Genomic DNA, 22,054 nt, shown 5'->3' with positions numbered 1-22,054 from the left:
CTCTGGAAAAATTCTTTAGTAAACCGTCATCGCAGGTGCTAATTCAGAAGAAAGATGCCGCAGTACTAGTATCGGGGCCTTAGGCGTGTGTGCATCAAAACGAACTATGTGCTGCCTCAAAGGCGTTCAAGAAGAACAGCTACTTCTAAAGCTATGCACCACATACAGGGCCAGACGCGGATTTTTGTTAGTTAGCTTAAGTCTTTTGAAACTCTAGAAGACATTTACTTAAGACAAGTTAAAAGGATACACACAAAAATATATATATATATTTTTAATTTCTGTATGGCGATTTTAAACCAACATGTCCCCCACTCAACTGAAAAAAAAGACACAAACTAAAAAATATTCTTGACGTTGTTTTTTTCTGTTCTCCAAATAAATAAATAATATGCGTTTCGTCAAACAACTTGCCAATTAATTTGAAGGCATTATTAAACGTGTATCTTTAGCTAGTACAGGATGTGCCGGGAAAAGTGCATTGTATTTTAACAAAATGTGCTCTCCAGTGTGATATGTTTCCGTTGTCACCATTGTATTACACTGATTGCGTATGTGGAACTTATCACCAGATTGGGAAGGCTTGCTGACATTCAATGGGAGGTTTTTAGATTCAATATTTTCCTTGCCATCTTTCTTCGCTGATAGTTTTCCTTCGAAGTCTTGGGACATCAGGCTAACCACGTTATTGAGTAATTTACAAGGTAATCTTTTACTAAAGAAGTCATCAGTTTAAGGCTGATGCTGCGAACGCCCTCTCCAGTGCTGTGAGTGTCCACACCAGGCCCTTACTCTCCCCCATCTCCAGTCCCCTAACTTTAGGTACATTTTTGATTAACCAGATTTGTATCTTTTATTAAGACGTACATTTCAAGCTCTTTAATCCATACAGTATTTATAAATTAGGTCCAAAAGTCTTCTGAAACGTATGTAGAGTACGTCAGAGGTAGTGCAAATGCGCGCATCGCCTTCACATATTGTTAATTCCCGTATGCGATTATGAAAATGAAATGTTTGCATTAATATACTCTAGATGTAGGCTGCAGGCCTATCTCTTCCCAGTACTTGCCATGCACTAGCACCTTAGTTTGAATTTAGGAGCGTGGCTGGTGTTGTTTGCCAAGGTCTGGGAGACATCTTACATCTTAGTGAGGGTGGACCTGCATTTTGAACATTAAGAAATCAGAAGAGGCTTTTGTTTAATGTTCATTAAAAAAGATTAAACCTTCACCGTCTCATTTAAAAACATGCCAGTGGTAGCACCGCTGTTTGGAGCTCTGTGTTGTAATATTAATTGCCATTAGAACATTAGGAGCCGCATTGAACACAATGGAGAGGCTCAGTGCCAATAATGTCTGGTGCAGGCTGTCTGCTTCAGCATTCCAATGCCTGTCTTTCTGTTTCTCCCTTTCAATTTAGAACATTCTGCCCCAGAAGGTGGAATGCTCTCATAACATTATATACCACATTTGCCTCGGGCTATAACGGTTGTTAAAGGGCCTTCATCCTCATTATAGGATCTTGCCTGTGTCTAAGGGCTATAATTCAGGTTTGGGCTCCTTAAAAACTGCTATAGCCCCCGGCAGCGGGCAATAATGCTATATTATGTGATGAGGCCTTTCAATTGTTGTATCCCTCTATTCAAGATGGAGTCTGCAGGTCTTAGATCTTTCTCCTAACTCGCCGCCAAGACCTGGAACACCCTGCCCTCCACCTCAGACAAGCCCCGTCGCTGACCCAACTTATGAAGGATCTCAAGACGTGGCTCTTCGACTAAACCCCGACTGAATCCTACCCTCCTCAGTGCCTTGAGACCTTCACAGGTGATTAGTCCGGCTGTACAAACCCTGATTGATTGATTATCCTTTTCAGTCCTCCATACTAGATAGTTTCTGCTGCTGCCACCTCCGTGCACGTGGGCAAGCACGGCTGCTATTTTTTTTCCGGGACCGTAGTGATGGTAGACGAGCATTATGTTGCAGCCAAGAAATTCATAGCAGGTATTAAAGATGGGGTACTTTGGGCTCTGAAGTCTCAGAGCTACGTGCAGTTGATGGCGACAGTTACTCCATCTACTTCCCTCTGTTTTCTACACTCTTCTCAATACACGCTCGAAGCTTCCATGTCTAATCCCTTCCTGCAGATTTCCACTGCAATGTTTTATTTCATCTGCAGTTTAATGAAGGCTCTTCAGGGTTGGTGTTGCTTGACCTCTGTTCTCTTTACTGGTGCTAGAATGGATGATTAATGGTGTGAAACTTCTGCCATGAATCACTAACTCTCAGACATGTTTAAAGACTTCAAGGTTGAGGCCAGCAAACATTTCAATGGGCAACCACTGATCCATAAAATCTACCACAAATTCTGACAGGGTTCTGACAGAATCCGGTGCCCCGTGTCCATATGAACCATGAGCTTAGCCATCCAAAACACACTAGTAATTGCAGATTTTTTTGCCCCTCGGTACCCAAACACTGAAAACATCTCCCTCAAAACCTCAGCGGAGAGAAATGCAGTCTCAAGCTCGAAAACCTGATAACATCTCTTATTTAGAGAGTCTAGTCTGCTACCTTCACCAGGACTCCTGAGGTTAAAGAGCAATAAAACTGCAGTGAACAGAAGCATGTGTGTAAAAGCCTAAAATGGAGCAGTCCCTTCAAAATATCACAATGTTCATTTAATATGTAAAAGCATTGGCGAGTGGTGCCCCCTAATAAATAGAAAAGGACCATAATTGTGTTTGAAGCAAGTAATATTGTTAGGTGTGGCCTAGCAGATGATCTATGGAACATTTTCACCTCTCACAGTGCTTAGGGGTTTAGCACCCCAAACACCCATTATGTGGCAATGGAGAATTAAACTATGTGACAGGGTTGACTAGAAACTGCAGAATTAAAAATGAACATAATGCTGCGTATTCTATGCAGCATAATTAGGCTATTCTGCCGTTTTAACAGAATTTCTGGGCAAAGGTTTCATGTCAATGGTGATAGTTCAACACACGAGTACAATAAAAAGCGATTTAAAAGTGCCCAAATAACCTTTCTGAAGAGCCTGTCCCTGCGCATCACCAAGTGTGCCACCTTTTAATACCTTTTGACCTATTTGAGCTAGAAACAAAATTGCATTTGTTGAAATCCTCAAATTCTTCAACAGATGATGGCTTATGTGCCAAGTGCGATAATTCAATAATCATGCAGAACCACATAACTTCAGTCGCCCTCCCCATGACGTAGCACTAAAATGGGTGCACATGATATTTCTTCACATTTTAAAAATGTTCTTAGCCCGCATTGAGCTCAGCCCCCAAGTTAGCATGGGTAGCTACCACCATTGGCACCTGTCTATAAAAGAGGCGCATGCCAGTTTTGTGTGTAGTTTAACTTAGGGGTGCCGGTGCAAAGGGTGTCAACTGTAAGCATATAGTGACACTCCACAAAAACCTTGTCACCAATAATTATTGTGCACTTGTGTTAAGACATTTTTTAATTGTTAGCATGCACACACCATTCCAAGGTACAGCTCCTGGTTGCACATGCACACAACGGGCAGGGACATTGTTTGCTAATATTATTGCTTATTTAATGCTATAAATATGGTGGAAGGATCATTCCCAGTCCAGCACGTACATATGTTGCCAGCACGTACATGTTTTGCCCGCACATCTGTCCAACTGCATGAAAATAATGATAAAAAGGTGGCATATAGGTCGTTGTCATGAGAGAGAAGTGGCGGAATGACAAGAGCAGCCATTGTGTGTCGGTGCATGCTTATTTAAAGAGCTGTTGCAATGCTGTCGCTCGCCCCCTCCACGCGCGGGCCTGTGCATTCTTTCCACTCTAAATTACTGGTTTGGAAACCGAGTAATGCCAGAGGGAAGCGGCGAAGCTGCAGTGTGATAACAGACACCGAGTTAAACCTCGACACAGAGCAAGGCCTGAGCATGTGGAAGAACCCTGCGCCTTTCACAGCACGACTTCCGGGCTTGACGTCTTTGGATGGCAGTCCGACGTCATCTGTACGTGACTGATATGGAAAGATTAGGGAGGACAGCAAACACTAAAAGAGAGGCCGCGAGAATTAAAGAACTTTTAGAGAGACAGGAGGGAGCTTCACAAAGGTCAACTTGCATGTGAAGGTGGCTCAAGTTACAAGCGTGGATGTGTTTTTGCAATTCTCAAAATCTGAATTAGTACTTGGAAAGGGATGAAGTAATATTTTGCATGAGTGAATCCTTCCAGAGGGTGGGGGAGGGCGGAGAGAGGGAGTTCCATGCAACGGAGTAACACTGAATGATGCCCCCCTTCCAAAATGTGAGGGGTCTCCCTTATCTCACAGATATCCATCGGCCTTGGGATGAATGGGGCCAAACCGAAGGGTCGGGGGACCCCCTGGATCGTTTAGGGACTCTTCTGCAGCTCATGGGCTGGAGGGACCTGCATTACGCCCCTGGTTCCAGGATAAAGATGGTACAGCCATTTTGGGAACATTCCCACATTCATGAGATTTTGAATAATCACAAACACTCATGCTACAACAACACTCCACAACCCATAAATAGCATAAAAGGCCAGTGTATTATGACAGGGCTGCATAACTTCAACTTTATTAACAAATAACATCAACTTTGTAGCTAAGACCCAATCCCCCAACCTCACGCGTTCATTCACCTCTTCCACCAAACTTTCATTTCCCAAACGTCATACCTCCTTACATGCTTCCCCGACAAGGTATCTCCCCGACATTTTCTCCTGCACTCCTCTCTCCTTCCCCCCTGAGGGTGTGGAAGAGCCTGCATGTGACTCCCCACCTCCCAAGACTTCCGCCTGTTAGCCCCGCAGCCTATCCTAACTTTGGCAAAATAAAATGCTGTAATTGCAATGCAAAGCCCACTACCCTGACGCTTTCAGCATGTAGGGTTGGTGGTGGACCAAAATTTTCACCTTACAAACAAGCCCCTCTTCCAGTGATGCACAGGGTCCGGAAGAGGCAGATCACGCCTCTCCGGACCCTAATATTTCTATTGTATGACCAGCCCCTTTCCCCCTACCGACCTACCCCCACCCATGTCCTGTTTCTGTGGCACAAATTCCCCCGGGGAAAGGCTAGCCTGTGACTTCTGTTTCCCAGGGGCCGTCATTCCACAAGATATTCCCACGCTGAGTACAGGAAGATATTTACTCCTGTCAAGAACAGGAGTAAATCGTTTTTAGGAGGTGAATGGAAAGTCAACGCACCAAAAGTGGTGGAAGTGTGTGCTAAAGGGCTTCTTCGTGGGAAATTGTTTTCCCTAAGAAGATTTAAAAAAAAGTTATATTACAATTGCACTTTGAACATTGTATAGAATAGCCCATCCATGGTGCCTACCCATTCAAAGTAAAAAAAAGAATCACAAAACGTTCCCAGGTGCACTCTCACGAACGAGTGTCCCTTCACAATATGCCTCAGCCATGAGAAGGAATAAACCTGCAGTTGCAGACTCACAAACTACTTTAAGAGTCAGCCCAGAATGTCCACCTGGTGAACATAAGAGATTTAACCAATATGATGTCTGTAGTAGTGCATAGGTCCAAAATGTACATCTTTTCTAGATCAAAGCAGCGCGTGGAGTGGTCTATCCAAAATATGAAAAGTAGAAATGGTAATTTAAATAATGAATATTGTGTTTTCATTCAGTGCCTATAATTATATGTTGCGTTTTTTCTGTGAACTGTACTGAACAGCAGAGCCTGTCTTATAGTCAGAGAGAAACTTCACAGGTTCGTTGAGTAATTGTGCACTTTGTGAGCTTGAAACGGGCATTCAAAGTCCTGAATTGTAGGAGGAAGAGGCTTCATTGGATGGTGCAAGGCCCAAGCTGGGAACTTCGAGGAGAAGAACTTCTTAACAATCCAGCTTAGGTGAGGCAAGTCCTATTTCCCCATGACTGCTCGGGCCTCCATGGCCTCTCATGCGGTAACTGGGGGCAGAGATACCCCAGTGCTTAAGGCTGATACCTGGGCCATCTGTGATTGTGGTTTCCGGTCCTCCTGCAGGATTACCATGAACCCTGCATAGGCGCATATGGACAGATGAAGAGTATGCACAACTCACTATTCCTGCCCAAAGAAGCATTAAGATCCAGCCTTCAAGGTGGCTGTGGTTGGTTACCTGCCCAAGTACATTGCTGGGGCAACTTCACCTGTGTTTGTGTTCTTTGCTTTGTATTAGGTAAGGACCTGGGGGTGATTGTGCGTAGTGCCCTGTTCAGTGACTGTTCACATTACTGTTTTGTTTAATAATTCTTTTCATTTTATTTCTCCTTGTGGTTGACACCCAGAGTGGGAGAAGTACCTGAAAGAACCTGAAAGACTGAAACACCTTGTATTTCAGCACTAGTTCTGTTCTTTCCAATATGTGTCAATTAGCGGTCCTGTATTTTGATAGAGACCCGGCTAGTGTCTCACCTGTTCACCCCTCATTCCCTCTCTCTGGCCTCCACAATCCGGTAATGGGAGAGGCTGTGTGTGCATAATGGGTTAGTCCAAAGGTTACGAGGAAATGGAAGGGCGCTCCTTGTGAGTACAATCAGACTGAGCCTGGCGGAGGTCTGCCGTATTCCGAAGGGGCCTTGGCCACCAGGAAGGATGCTGTCGTACAGGTCCCTCCCGTACCCTACACACCAGCAGATGCTGTTTGGCAGTGACGCCTACAAAAGCCAGAAGTGGCATCATTTTTTAGATGACTCCCTGGTGGGGCGAGGAGCTATGACCATGTACCAGGAGCCATCTCAACACTTTGCCCCTCGACCGCTGACACCCCAAAGATCATTGGGAGCCACTCCCAGCAAAGTTTCCTACGTTTTCTCCCCACTCTTCCAGTTCACAGCTCCGCACATTCTTTGGGAATGAGAGTTACTATAATATCAAGGTTGCGCGTGCATTATGGGGGAGCCAGAGGAAACGCGGACATGTTAAATATGCCATAACTGTTCCCAAGCTTGGAAATTAGAGGATGGTGTCATAAGCTACACCTGTGAAAAGTACATGCAAATCAGAATGCGTAATCAAGCAAAGGAAATGTAGCACATGATGAAACATGCTGTATTTCCAAATATCCTCGCACCTGCACTGCGCTGATGACTATTAGGAATTAACTGCCAAATAATCTTGCTATTTCTATTCTATTTAAAATGGTGTTAATTGTTCATTGGGAAGAGAGACAAACTATTTGAGCATCACCATAATACAAACGGTTACAAATAATTATCAGACCCTGGCCTATACTGGCCAATTATTTAAAGAAACCCTTAATTTTTTGTAACTATGTGAGAACTGTATGTTCTTAGATGCTTATACGCTGCAGGCATAACAGATCTAGATATCACTCATTGTAGATGACTTGTTTCCTGTGGGAAAGTGGGACATGCACCAACATGACACACCAAAAGCCAGAAAGAACAAGCAATTACCCAAAGGAAGCTTCTTGGGAAAACACTTTACTTTTCCTGTATATATATATATATATAGTCACAAAAGATGGGCCAGTTTAGACTGAGGCAAGATCAACACAAAATTAGTAACATTATTATTATGATATATGTTTAAAGTGGTCCTTCTGCTTTCATTACTGTTTTAAGAAAGTATAAACAAATGTATCGCGGTGAGTGGGAAAACTGAGAAGAAAAAGTACATAAAATGTGGTGTAAATTGAGTTACTGTGTTTTAGGAAGGAGGAATGCGAGACCAGGAAAATAAATCCTGGTGCTACTCACTAACACAAAAACAACAGTTGATGGACAGAAAGCAGAACAATGTCATACATTCACCCCAGTACAGAGATCTGGGCCTAAATCCATTGTTTTTTTGCTCACCATGCCGTTCCAGTTTGAACCCAGCCATATGCAAATCAGTCTTGACCCTGTGCCTCATGGGAACAGTCCAGCCCGAACTGCCAAGCCAGGTCCTCCCTGGACTGGAAACAAGCATCCTAGGACCGGTTTGGGAGTTTCACCCCTCTTCAGCCAGGATAGCTTGATTCCAGTGGCATGGTGAGCACTCACTAATATACAGGAAGACAAACATTGTAGTAGTTAGTGACATTATAGTAATATAAGCAATAAGAAGATTTGAACAGAAAAACGAAGAAACACAACCGAAAGAAGAGCACAACGGACTTCAAGTGTACTATTCAAACAATGAAGCCTACAGGCCACTTCCTGTAACTTTTTATCCATAGCAGAATGTACATTATCGGATTCTGCCACACATTATGCACATAGTAGGGCTTTTACAATATCTGGTCACGTAGCAAAATGCATAACTCAATCCTTTAAGTGTGTCATGGTTCAGCTGGCTCATTTGACCCCATCACTATGCTGCACACTTGTGTGTCATCTCACAAGGGCGATAGGTTACTATTTTTACAATGGAGTGGAAATTAGCTACAGGTCTTATTGGCTGACCAGTGCAATAAAAATTTCTCACCTCGTTGTATCGGTACCCAACACATTCATGTGCCTAACTCATAAAGTATACACCCCCTTATATCACCACCCAATCAATGCAGGGCTTGAAATGGTAAGCTTCGGATCTGGTTGTACTAACTCCGCCACAGAAACCCACTAATTTCCTGCTTACCACTGTACCACTGTTGTCTTTACCCATTCACCAGCTGTGTAACTGTTGAGTTCCCACTCCAAATAAATCCTGTGGGGGGCAGGGGACATGAGGTATGCATTTCCTCTTATACTGCTTATCATCACCAATCCCACACATTTTTCTGCCACAGAGTGCCACAGTAAGTGTCAGTGGTTGTGGTTTCCTTCACTAATCGTGTGCTGATACAGACCCCCCTACCACTGTTAGCTTGTAAAACTGCAGAAAGTTCACTTACATAAGTATTTACATAGCATTTGCCTTGCCTTCAGTTGTGGTGGGTGCTTTGTTTTACTCTACAAAGAGCCAGGAGCCTGGATTCCCTATAAATCCTTCCTTGGTCCAAATCTCAACGCTACTGGTAGGCCTGCCACTCAACTGCTCCTGTCCTTGGATGGGTAAACACCACAACAACCAACAAGTGTTGGTCGGAGGCCACATTTATCCCTCTCACTCCCTTTGAGCCCATTCTTTCTTTTCTTTCTAACTCATTTCTATACGGTTTGTTTCCCAAACCTTGTATCTAACCTTGACACTGGGCTAGTAGCCTATTTTGACTTTCAGGTGGCCCTCCGGCTGTAGTTGGAAGGTTTGTACATTGCATTAGAGGTTTGGGAGACATACTTAAGAACATGTATGGACGACAGTGCTGAATGACTGCTTTACATGCTGCCTCGCACATATATACTAACTGAGGCATGATGACACATTGTCCAAATACCTGTCCACAGCAACAGTTTATGGACTTTTCCAGTGCACAGCGCTGTTGAAGGTTTTGTTTGAAGTCTTGCTCCATGACACACCTGTGGGGCCTGCAGCATTCTCTGGAGTACACCTTAAGGCCGGTCAATCCAACAAGAAGTTCAGGGGTTTCTTTGTTGACACTGATTCGATGCTGCCATCCTAGAGCCACAGCTAGTGTTGAAACAAATGCTATTCATTGCTCTTCGGCATACTTCTGAAGCATACCCGCTGCACAACAACACAAATTAAAGCCACCGCCTCAAAATAATGAGCACGGACAACAGGTCCCAACTTGCCGGGACATGAAACTCCTCATGTGTAAGATACAAATGGCGAATGAGGCACGCTTCTTGCCTGTGTTGATTGTTTACCCCATCACAGGTTAGCAATGCCACCTTTACTGTATGTGTAGTACCCCATTATAGCATTTATAGCTATGTACAGCATGAGAGGAGCATTCAAAATCATGTGCGTGAGTGGAAATATTCACCCAGAGAAAACACCTGGTCAAAGAATGGTGTCTTTAATGTTACAAAGTAAGGCATAGATAGATGGATGTGCAACAGCATCCTGAAAACAAATCTGACTAGCAAAATCCATTTTGCCAGTTCCGGAAGGTACTGTAGAACAAGTGCATGAAAGAATATCTCATCCCCAAAAAGGAATATCTTCCACATTCCAGTCAGGGATATTGTTTGAGCAGCAACCACCCGAATACCCAGGTAATGATGGTAGGTACTCCGAGATGCCGTCATGTGCAGCATCTTGCTGCTTTGAGCTAGACTTTTACTATAAGGAATCCAAATACATGCATACACACATACATACATACATATTTATTTATATAAGTTTTATATAGCGCTAGCTAGACCCTATGTGCCAGAGCGCTTTACATGGTTGTGATAGAATACAGTAATGCAGGCATGCAATGAACATATGAGTCAGTAGTTCAATAGACAAATGGTACCCATCAAGGGTGCAAGTAGAGTGACCAACACTAGAGACATACACACACACATACAAACATACACACATGCATACATCTTCTCATTACAAAGGTACTTGTGTTGATGTTGCCTGTCTGTCCCCTTTCTTCCCCCTGAGTTTCATTCGGTATAAGACATTTTCAGATAACACATGAAGGCACTTTCTGCTGACTGAAGTGCAGGGCGTCCAGGCTGTTATCATATCAGACAAATTGCACATTCTGGGGCACTCAGATGATAGGAAGCGATATTGCGATACTCTCATACATTGATATTGTAAGTACGTACTCTGGTGAAATTCGCCAACAACAGCATTTTTCACAAAAAAATACAAATTTATAACATAGGGCATTAAATCAAATACGTGTTGTCAACGCTTCGAGCCAGTGCAAACTGAGAGACAGGGCGTTCCCCCGGCTAACCTGTTCCAGCCCCAGTGCCCAGGGGCCAAGGGCATGGCGACCAATGCGCTATGCAAAAACAACTTAACAAAACGCCACTTATTGGGGGCGAAGTCGCCCTCTGTTGTGGCAGTAGCAGCAGGGTGCCAGATAACAGAGGAGGTGGCAGACGACCGTGCCCCTTTCTTAACCCGCTGCGGGGCAACATTCCTCCAAAAACACCAATGTCTCATCCGCTACAGTTCAATTCATTTCACAGAATAATGCGAGGTCTGTGCAGTGCGTTCTTTGTAAGGCTGCCCGGGGGGGGGGTTGCGCAGCGGCCCGCCCCTTGGAGGGCGGCCGCCTTAGTGCCACAGGAAGGCACAGGGGTGGGAGGTCGAGTCCCTGGGCTAGTCCGGGGGAGACCCCAACAGATAGCTGTTTCCGGCGAGGGCGGGCAGGAGACAGGGGTACTTATACTGTCTCCGCCCCCTCCTCGTCCTCTTGTCCGCTCGTTCGCCTTGCCCGAGGTCGCAGTTCGATAGCTCGCCGTCGCGGATTTGGTTTTCGCCGTGCGCCCAGCCTCCTTCAGCTTAGTTCGGTGAGTGCCGGTGACCTTCCTCTCGCCCCGGCCCTGTCCCTGGGCAGTACCAGGAGACGGGGCCCTGTGGTCGGAGTACCACGGGTGGGGGGAAGGGCCGCTCGCGGAGCTACGCTCAAGGGTTGGCTGTGGTGCGTGGTTGTTGGGGAGCAAGGGGCCTGCTTGGTGGGGACGCTGATCGTGTCTCCTGCTGACGGTGTGCTCACTAGGAATTTGAGGATTCAATGTTATAAATTGCAATAACAATGGAGGCCTCTTTTAAAAATTAGGGACAGCTGACCTCTTACACCAGACGCAGGTGCTTTGTATTTGGCACACGATCTCTGCAGCAGGCATACTTGCCCTAGCCCTCTGCCGCATCACTAGGCGCGCCGGCGGCCGGCTGGCCTGCACGACTCTCCCCTTTTAGTTGCTGCTCTCGTACCCAGGGGGCGGCAGGGCGACCCGGCCCGACTTCAGGGGCAGGGGGGGTCGGCTCCCGGTCTTCGCGTGCGCGCAGGGAGGGGATGTGGCGTAAGGGCCTAGCGAGTCCGTCCTTGTAGCTGGGCTTCCGGTTCGGGCAGGAGCACCGGGGTCGAGTCTCGGTTCAGGCAACACCGACAATCGCGCATTGGGTATGAGGCTGTGGCGTTGTTAGGTAAAGGCTTCGGGCCTCGGGGTCTGCGGTGATAGGGTCATGTCCAAGGAAGGCAAAGTCACCGCATCCCCTGGCCACGCGACGGGCTGCACGTGGAACGGTGCCTCATCGAGCAAGGGGAATCGGGTTCGCGTCCCGTCCCTGATCACCCCTCCCGCGAGGTGGGGGTTAATCCGTTTGGGGGGGATACGCTTTCGTGACGCGGCAGGCCACTCGCGGGCGTGTGCACGTGTCCCGCGTGGCTCGTGCGGGGGAACCTGTACCCGGAGCTGCGCCTCCCTGGTGCACCGCTTGCGCTGACCCACGCTGCCGCCCCCCCCCCCCCACACACACAACAGCGTCGCTCCGGTGGGTCTCCGTGCAGGCGGCATGGCAGTGAATGGCTCCAGGGTCTGTGCCTTGGAGTCGCATACACACGTGGCGATCGGGCCGCATCCGCTCCCACGCGGGACGGTGCTGGGTCGGCGGGCCGGCTATTTCCTCCCCGGTTGGGTCCCGGATGCCGCGCACCGACTACTGTGCCAACCAGACCTGGTCGCTACACTACATTGGTGCAGAAGTTATCGCCCCCCCCCCCCCCTTCGATGCAGGCTCCGCAGGGGGGGGGGGGCCTGGGGTCGCATGTTTCGGCGGAGGGGCTGCCAGCTGAGATTGGGCGGGGAGTAGGCCTCTGTATGGTGCCATCCGAGCGGCTTGTGTGGCCGACCTCTCTGGGGGCATCGGTCGCACCCCCAGCGGGGAGTGCGCCGCCACGCATGTTTGGGGAGAGAGGGTGGTCCGCAGGCCCCACGGCCACCTCGGGTGCAGCACGTGCGTTCAAGCCTCGAGGTCGCGCCCCCACTCCTGGGACAATTTATCACTTTATCTCCTGGTGTCTGAGTGTGCCAGTACACGCGGCGCTCACGTGCTAGTGCCACATCACGTCGGAATATTCATAGTAGACATGGAAAGGCGGGGGCATACGCCAGATGTTCGCCCTCCCCCTCCCCCCCATGCGGGGGACAGCGCGATAGGGGGTTGGCAGGGAACCATGCCCGATTGGGAGAGGCGGCTGAGCAGCGGGTGGGGAGGTGAGGGGGCAGCCCCGAAAATTTTTTAAGGGCCCCCCCCTGAGTTTCACCACGATGCGGGACAACATGGGAAGGCATGCTAAAGAATATATACCTCTCCATTCTTTCTCACAGATCGTGCCCGGTGTCCGTCAGGCCGGCGGGACCCGCTCGCTACTGAACAGGAGTGTAAGTTGGCTCAGGGGAACTGTGAGGGACACGGAGAGCAAGCCCACGGCCTTTAAGCACAGGAGCTAGCTGGCCAGTGGGCGCGGGATCTAATATTATTGTCTTGTTTATTTTATTCAGAAATTGGATACCTCCAGGTCCGGATCAGACAGTCACACGCACGATATCTCTAGATAGGTATGACCCAGTCGAGGGGTGGATAGCGAGGGCACCCCGGCGCTCTTCTCGACCCCACAGCAAAGTTTGCTCGACATATTAATTATCGTCATATTGGGCATAATAAATTATCCTCATATCCTTGAGTAGCACACCTGTACCTCCGTGCTACTTCCATGCGCTCTACATCGACCCTGGCTCGTGGCTGATAGGTTAACTCAGGCCGGTCTTGCAATAGAGATATCAGGGCCAGAGTGTGTCCATTGTGAATTGCTCGAGGTGTTTTCTTTTCCACACAGACGTGGTAGACTGATGCGGACTTCTAACTGCACTAGCAGCAGGCTTGTGGGCCACGTTTTGGGAACGACAATCGATGGTTATTTCTGGGAATGGGATAATAATTTTACAATGCTGCTAGTTTACTTAGGGTAGGAGTGGTGTGTTTACGTTATATCCTACCCCCACATTCAACTATACACAATTCAGGAATGTTCTACATTTAGCTCACATGGTAAGGAATGTTTTTAACATGCATATGAGACAAAGTACGTATTGTTCTTTAAATTTGGTGTTGTTTTTCCTGTCAGCACTGCTGGTCAGTGGAGTGCGGCACAGTGCTGGTCCAGCAGCAACAGCAGCCAACAATTATATTGTGAAGGCGGTGCTTCCCCCCCCCCCCCCCCCCCCCCCCAGTAGCCAAAGGCAAATGCAGCATTGCAGCTTACAATGTAACGGCTAAATACAATGCTCATGGCAGGTATGATGTACATGCTGCATCATAAGCAATCTTGTCTGTCAGTGCGCCCAAGTGAAACGTAGCAATATTATTTTCAAGCTCAGTTGCTGTTTACCTTATGCAACTAACAACCATTGACAAAGCCAACAACCCTGACGGGTCAGGTTTGAAGTTCTTGCTGGATCATAGATCCGCATGCAATGACAGAAACAGCAAAATACCAGTCTGGAGGCACATCACCTAAGCACAGAATAGCTCCCTCAAGCACAGGGGGACCCGGGGTGCAAGTACTCAGGGGGTTCAGGGGGTGTCACCAGGGGCAGGTGTACACAAGGTTTTATGGTGCAGCGACACAAGAGGGACACCAGGTGCGTCACTCATTGTGGTCACGGTGTGCAAGCACACATGAGGTGTCTCGGCCTGCAAAGCAAGGCATGTTTCCTGGTAAGAGGACCAGCTTTGTCCTAGGGGAGGCTGGGTGCTTTTGGCACAAGTTACCCACTGGGGGAACACTGGTCATCACTGGATGCGTTTCTCTTCTCAGTCTGTGGTTAACTCGATTATAATTTAGGGTGTTGAGGCAATGCCTGTCCTTTGATTGCCAATCCCAAATTAATGCGATGGGGTGTGTTTTCCATATTGGGCAGGGTGCCAGTGCTGAGATCGTCAACCGTGTCCTTGGGTCAGCACAGTGGTATTAGACTGGCTGTGCAGTCCTCAGAGATGAGGCGAGAAGTTTAATCTGCTTGGATCAGCACCCGCCCTGGGGGGAATTTTGACATTAATGTGTCAGCTAAGATTGGACTCACCGTTCAAAGGGTTTACCGTTCGTTGAGCTTGGAGCACCGTGTCCGCGCTACGGAAACGATCAGGCATTATCAAGTTGTTGTCGCGTCGCCCAGGTTCCTTTGCCCATTTCCAGCCTTCTCCGGTTGCATGTTTTAAGATAGGGAAGACTGCAGGGGGAGGGGCTGTTAACCGTTCAACCTTGTCAACAAAGCCGCCGTGTTGCGCACTTTCCAGCTGTGAGGTAACGGCCAGCGCCCCAAGACCGTAAAAGTGTAAGGAAGGTCTGTGGTTCAGGGTCTCGTAGGCAATTGGGGGGGCCCTGAGCGGCAGCCGGCTAGAAGGTGGTTGGCTTCACCGCCAGCGCAAGGAGTGTACTCCCAGTCGGGCGTCATATGGCTGTTGCATTCCAGTGGGCCCACGGCACGTGCGACCCTGTTTAATTGCGCTTCTGTTGGTTCAGCTGGTTAGCCAATAGATGGGCTTGTTGTAGGGAGGGCCTTTTTGTAGTTAATATAGGGATGCATGACTTGTGCTCAGTATCGCACGTAACATCATTCACATTTGTATATTGAGATGATTCTCATTGCGCGTGAGATAACGCCATGATTAGTGATCAGTCATACATTTCAGTGCGCTGAACACCTAGTAAAGGTGTGGTGCTGTGCAGCCCCGCAGATAAGTCAACTGTTACACGTTCCTTTGAACCCTGCGCAGGGCTCCCTCTGCTCCGTTGGTGTCTTTATGTTAGCCGTTCACTTTGGGTGCCCGGTTTTTTTTTTTTTTTTTTTTTTTTCATGAGAGAGGCAGTGGAACCTATACCACTAGGGCTAGCATGACGGTCTTTTGTTGGATCCGGTTGAAAGTAGGAGTACCCATTTTCACAGTAACTGTGTGCGCCCCTGTGGTAATTTTAGTTTACATTGGTTGGGTGAACACATCCTTTCACTTGCGGTGGGAGAACGTAGATTATGTGGTGGATTTAGCATTCCATGTCCTGGGACACTGAGCGGTAAGCTTGCTAGCATTAGGACTAATGCTTCGTTAGTAAAGGGAACCCCCTGGGTTAGGTGTGCACGGCTAGGATCTGAGGGTAACCAGCAAAGGCTTGCTTCCAAGGTTTGTGAAGTGGATCAGATGGGCCAAGCTGTGCTGCATAGCACCATGCATATTCTATAGGTCGCAGTTTGAATACTAGTTCCTATGCACAGTCACTGTTGGGTTCTGATTCCTACACGCCTGCACTCCTTCGCGTAAATTGTACATTCGGGACGCATGTTATACGTTCCACTGACCCCCCTCCCCCTCGAGAGGGATCACACATTCCAGCGCTTATTTTCCTACGGGCCAAGAGGGGCGAGTTGTGGGGCAGCAAGTTTCTGGCAGCAGGGAGCGCCACCAGGCGGCAAGGACTTGGAGAGTATCTGAGATTTGAAGGTCCCGCTGGGTGCCTGCCACCTGGCCACTGCATGTTGTTGATGGTGATCTCCAAGGCTTAGGAGGGGCCGTGACGAATATCACCGGGGCTGATTCACAGGCGGGTGCGGTGGTCCCGACCTCATTTCGTATGATGCTCCCTGTCGGGTCTGTCTAATGTTCATCTAAAAGGGTTTTAAAGCAACAGCCTCTCTTCTCAGCCATACTGTGTGCAGCATGCAAGCGGTCTGTGGATCAGTAGGTTGGGGGGAGAACGTCAGTTCCGGGGTTTGTGACTGAGTCCTGGTGTGCCGATTTGAGTCCTAGTCCTGCTTGCTGCAGGGCCGGATGAGGGTTGATTCATAATTGGTCGCGATGGATGAAGAGACAGAACCAGCAGCACACTCTGCTAAGCTATGTTACTGGCGAATTGTTGACCTAAGGCTGAAGCGGGCGCTTCTAGAGCTGGGCCAGATTGATTAGGCCAGGCAGCATGACAAAGGTCTTTTCGGCACTGGCAGAAGGGTGCAGGCTGATAAGTAGTGCCATTGCAGAACATAGATTTGTCAACATTCTTCTTGGAAATGATTATTAGCAGGAAGATATTGAACCATGGTGAGCAATTGGTTGTGGGTTCGTGCCCAACAGGAGTAAGGGAATTCCATTCTGTTCCATCAGGCTACGGGTACCGTCGATAGCACCAGAAACTGTAACGCTTTTATTTTCGCCCGGGACTGGGCCGCCAATGTCATCAATCTTTGCAGCCAGACACTGAGTAGGCAAAGACATACTTGCGATGGTGCTACGGGCACTCTGCAGTAGAGTTAGTTGAGTGTCATCATCCCCCGATATAACGTAAGTGATGAAACGTAGGTTGTGGCCACACACAACCAGGTACTCTAGGGCTGCTGGGGCGGGAGTGTGCCAGTGCCAAGAGGGTGCGGGTTGCCTGGTTAGGGCGGCTGGTTTGGAGGGAACACTAATACGGATCGCCACAAGAGCACATTTTGCATTCATAGAAGGCTGAATTGATACTTTTATGGCATGGTGCCAGTTGCTTTAGGTATGCGCATGTTTCTTGGCAGTGTCAGAAACATTCAGAACGCAATGCTGGTGGTTAGCCTGTTGTCATGCTGTTCAGAGGTATTTTAGCTCAGGCATGGCCAAGCATGGGTTATAGGCCGGTGGTCTGCCCAGGGATTCCTGTTATCAGGCAGGTGAAGCAGCAGAACTTGGAGGGGCTTGGGTTTGACCTCTGGATACTAGGGCGGAGCCTGGTGCTCACTTAGTAGCCCGCCCTGGAGTTCGACGAAACAGGTACCTTTGATGAGAGTATCGGTACCGGGTAACTTCTCCCGCCCTCCAGCACTGGCTGGCAGCTATGCAGGTTGTGGAAGTGGCCTTCCAACAGGGGCGTATGGTCCATATGATTAAGGGAAACACCGGGGTAACACTTTTGGGCTACATATCAGCAGGGGAACAATTGGCTTTCCCAGTATTCAATTAGAGAAGATTTTTACACGTTCTCCTCTGTGGTCACCCTGACCTGTCTCCCTGGTATACTAGCAGAATTTTGGGAGGGCAAGGCTTTACAGTTGGTGGTGACTGATGGAATACGATGGGCGTACTCCAACGGAGTGTAAGAGGAAGTAAGGCGGGCTTGTCAACTCTTACCTCCTCCCGCATGGGCACTGCCAGGCAGGAGTGTCTTGTCAAAGGGATTGTTCTTTAGCCATGCAAAGGCAACTTTGGACCATCGCCTATTTTAGGTTTAAGGTCATTTCAGTCAAATCCACGGGGGAGTTTAGAAAGGATGGGGAATCCTGTCCTGATGGTGCACGCTGGCCGCCGGCCCGGTTGGGCGTAGACTTGTTTTGGCTGGACCTGGGAGAAGCCCGGTATCAGTATGCTGTAGGTATAAAGGCCTACCGGGAGCCATGCGCAGTTGCGCAGAGCAAAGAGGTCTTGGCTTCATCAGGCATGGTCTTATACACGACAAGTGCACAGAGTGCCAGGAAGGAGAGGGGGTGCACCTCTCTAGTTTAGGCCTGGATCTTTTCCTACTGGACCTAGGGGAAGCTTTGGCTGCAGCAGGTTGTAAGGAAATAGGTCTACCTTGGTGGGGGGCCCTGGTAGTGACGGTGGCCACTCCCAAGGCTGTGGAGGAGTTACAGGGCGATCCAGGGTCTGCACATACCAAGGGGTACAGCATGCAGCAGCACCGCGGGGTGCTAAGCCAGGATACCCAGGGATGTTTAGCGGGTCCCCTGGAAGAACGACGGCGCCCCGTTAACCGAAAGGCGGTTGTGGGTCTGAGCAACCGGGGGCTGCCATGTATGCTCCGCCCACCCATCACGGGGGGGCGTGTGAAGCATGTGGACTGGTGGTCCACGGATGGGAGGGGTGGACCCTCCCAATATTTGGTATACACCAGTTGGCGTTGCCATGGTGACTCTAGGCTTATCAGACGGGCAGGCGGCATAGGGCTGGCCTGCCCTGGGATCGCCCGTAAGATAACCCACCTTGTTTGCATATTGGTTATGCTAATAAACCTGCAGCAATATTTCTCCACTTACATTACAGTGTCGTGTGTTTTATTTATGTATTTATGTACTTATGTGCTTTGTGATAACTGTTGCCGATATTGGCACTATGTAAGGCTGCCCGGGGGGGGGTTGCGCAGCGGCCCGCCCCTTGGAGGGCGGCCGCCTTAGTGCCACAGGAAGGCACAGGGGTGGGAGGTCGAGTCCCTGGGCTAGTCCGGGGGAGACCCCAACAGATAGCTGTTTCCGGCGAGGGCGGGCAGGAGACAGGGGTACTTATACTGTCTCCGCCCCCTCCTCGTCCTCTTGTCCGCTCGTTCGCCTTGTCCGCCCCTCCGCTTACCCGGCGTCCGGAGGGACAAAAGGGGGGGGGGCAGGTTTTTTTCTAACAATTCTACTTTGTGTTGCAGGAGGAGTTACAGGGCGATCCAGGGTCTGCACATACCAAGGGGTACAGCATGCAGCAGCACCGCGGGGTGCTAAGCCAGGATACCCAGGGATGTTTAGCGGGTCCCCTGGAAGAACGACGGCGCCCCGTTAACCGAAAGGCGGTTGTGGGTCTGAGCAACCGGGGGCTGCCATGTATGCTCCGCCCACCCATCACGGGGGGGCGTGTGAAGCATGTGGACTGGTGGTCCACGGATGGGAGGGGTGGACCCTCCCAATATTTGGTATACACCAGTTGGCGTTGCCATGGTGACTCTAGGCTTATCAGACGGGCAGGCGGCATAGGGCTGGCCTGCCCTGGGATCGCCCGTAAGATAACCCACCTTGTTTGCATATTGGTTATGCTAATAAACCTGCAGCAATATTTCTCCACTTACATTACAGTGTCGTGTGTTTTATTTATGTATTTATGTACTTATGTGCTTTGTGATAACTGTTGCCGATATTGGCACTATAACCCTGCAGACGCTCAGTCAGATAACAGTCCCCTCTCACGTTGGCTCTGGGGGGCTGCTAAGTCAGTCTGCAGTGAAGGAAGCAAAGTGCACCCCTGTGTGTAAATACTTGACAGAAGCAGCCAAACGTCACGTGCCAGTTGCATTCTGATGGAAACACGCAGCCGTCTCCATGCGTGAAAATACGCGCAAATCTGAAAGGAAGCAAGTTCAGGGGGGGTGTCTGCGGAACATCCACATTCACTTTCAGAGGCCAGCATCGTGCCCTCTGCAGATTACTTCCTTATTGCATTGTTTGCCTTTCTTGGGAAGAGAACCGAAAGTCGCAGCAGGGTACAGTGAAGCAGCCCGTCTGACTTAGTCGCTTCGGGGACTCTTGTGTTTCAGACTCCAGTGTCACAGAGGGGCCGCGCGGCACCGGCGGCACTGCACCATGTGGGAGCTCAGTCAGCTGCAGCTGAACGTCGCGGTGTCCATCAAAGAGGGGTGTCTGGGGAGCACATGAAAGCTCGGCCCGTCGGGAACGCACTCAAAAGGAAATTCGAAAGGGCTCTTTTTTCTGTTTTCTTTTTCTCCACAACTTACATAGTTGTGCTCCACACAGAACATTGAAACGTGCTCTAAGTGACACAGATTGCATACTTTAGGACACTTCACTCACGTTGTTCTGTGTTTGTGTATACACCAGAGGGCGGAAGGTGTGACTGTCTGTGTGTGCGCTCCTGCGTGACGTGGAGCCCTGGAAAGGCGGAACACGCACTCAGGGACAGCAATAGGTAACTTTGAAAAACAGAATACGCATCTGGTGATATTTCCTGAAGTCCTTGTCGAGAGACTGCGTGAAAGAAAACAACGCATTCGGCCTTAGTATGTTTCTTTCATGCACTCGCCACCAAGTGTGTGTTGTACAACGTGTGTGCGCATTTATAGGCATTAATAGTGACGCAGAAACACACTATTGTGGTTGAGACAGATCAACTTACACCTCAAATAAAGTTAGTCACGCTTTTCTTCACTCATTAAGCCGGCCTGACTCTTGCACTGAACAATTATATAAAACAATGACAATGCAACGTTAATTAACACTGCCTCTTTTTTTTTCTACTCCGTGTGTCCGCCGAAGGAAATGAGGCGTAGAGAGACAACATTCCTCGCAACCTGCCCAAACTCCCCGCCGGGCTGCCTGCACTGGAGACAAGTTAAACATGCCTTTCCTTCTGGCTCGACAAACCGCCGGCTGAATGCAGATCAAATTCCTCCTCCTCCCTCCCACCCTCACGTCTTCATCTCCAAGAATGAGGTACACTACTGCATGCAACTGCTGGACTTTTCTTCAGCCGCCAACAGGTCATTGTAGACTTATCCGGGCGGCCGCTCAAACCAACCAACGCGCGCTCCGCTGAGATAAAACTACAGAAGACCAACTTCCCACCTGACAAAACAAGGCTTGCCGCCCTGGAAACAATGTCCACTCTCCAAGAGGTGTGTGTCTGAGATCTTAACAGACAGAAAACGAAGAGGCGAGCTCCGCCTGCGCCTTGATAGAGATAAAGCAAGTAAACGTTTCGGCACGAGAGCCCTCCTTACCTTTCAGGTCTTCATCGGCTAATGTGTCCCTTCCGATGATAAACAGCACCAGCAGCACCGCCGCCCGGAGCTTCATTATCGCTGTTCCACAGTCTCTGCTCCTAACTCCCAATTTCAGACTTTGGGAACGTATTGTGTCCTCAATCCCTTCTTTCAACCTTCCACAACCGATTTTTGTCCTCTTCACAACTCCTTCCTCGCCTCAGTCCTCTGCCTGGCTCCTCGGCTTCTCCTCCGGGCTCCCGCTGTACAAACCCATGCTTCGTCCTGCCCGGACAGGAGTAATGGGGCTTCACAGGAGCATCCAATATACACGTTTACTGGCACAGGTTGTGAAACTCTCCTGCCACTCTTGAAACTGAGTGGAAAGCTCCCAGTCTCCTTTGCCAGCAATCCTTATCAGTTTCTACGAGTCGTGAGTGAAGCAATGCCGTTCCCAGCTCCCGGAATTGCAAAAGTTTTGACAGCTTTGGCCAAGCTCTCGGGCTCCCTCTACAAAACAATGATCGGCAGGAACCTTTGGAGTGTCCCGCGGTGACGTCAAGAGGTGGGCGTGCCTCTCTCCCAGCTGGAGGGGCTGGAGGCGGGGCCAGGGGGAAGAAAAGCAGATGGCAATGCACTGTAGAACACACAGGGCGTGTAATGTTCTATGCTGGCTTTACTTGAATAATCAAAGAGACAAGAATTCACGTGAAGCGACTTA

The 22,054-nt window shown here is 49.1% G+C and overlaps 1 protein-coding gene across 1 annotated transcript in view; it reads right to left on the bottom strand.

Moving 5' to 3' along the window:
• The window catches only part of EGFR (epidermal growth factor receptor), a 569,017-nt gene extending 547,170 nt beyond the window's left edge, over positions 1-21,847 (bottom strand). Inside the window, exon 1 of the mRNA XM_085631553.1 lies at positions 21,352-21,847. Coding sequence (XP_085487679.1) covers positions 21,352-21,427 — 76 coding nt within the window. The 5' untranslated portion in view covers positions 21,428-21,847. The remainder of the gene's footprint in view (positions 1-21,351) is intronic.
• Positions 21,848-22,054: the final 207 nt, after the last annotated feature.

The sequence above is a fragment of the Triturus cristatus genome, chromosome 10 (assembly GCF_964204655.1).
Source record: "Triturus cristatus chromosome 10, aTriCri1.1, whole genome shotgun sequence".
Lineage (NCBI taxonomy): Eukaryota > Metazoa > Chordata > Amphibia > Caudata > Salamandridae > Triturus > Triturus cristatus.
Note: the sequence above shows the minus strand (reverse complement) of the source record. Positions and strands in the feature narration are given on the sequence as shown.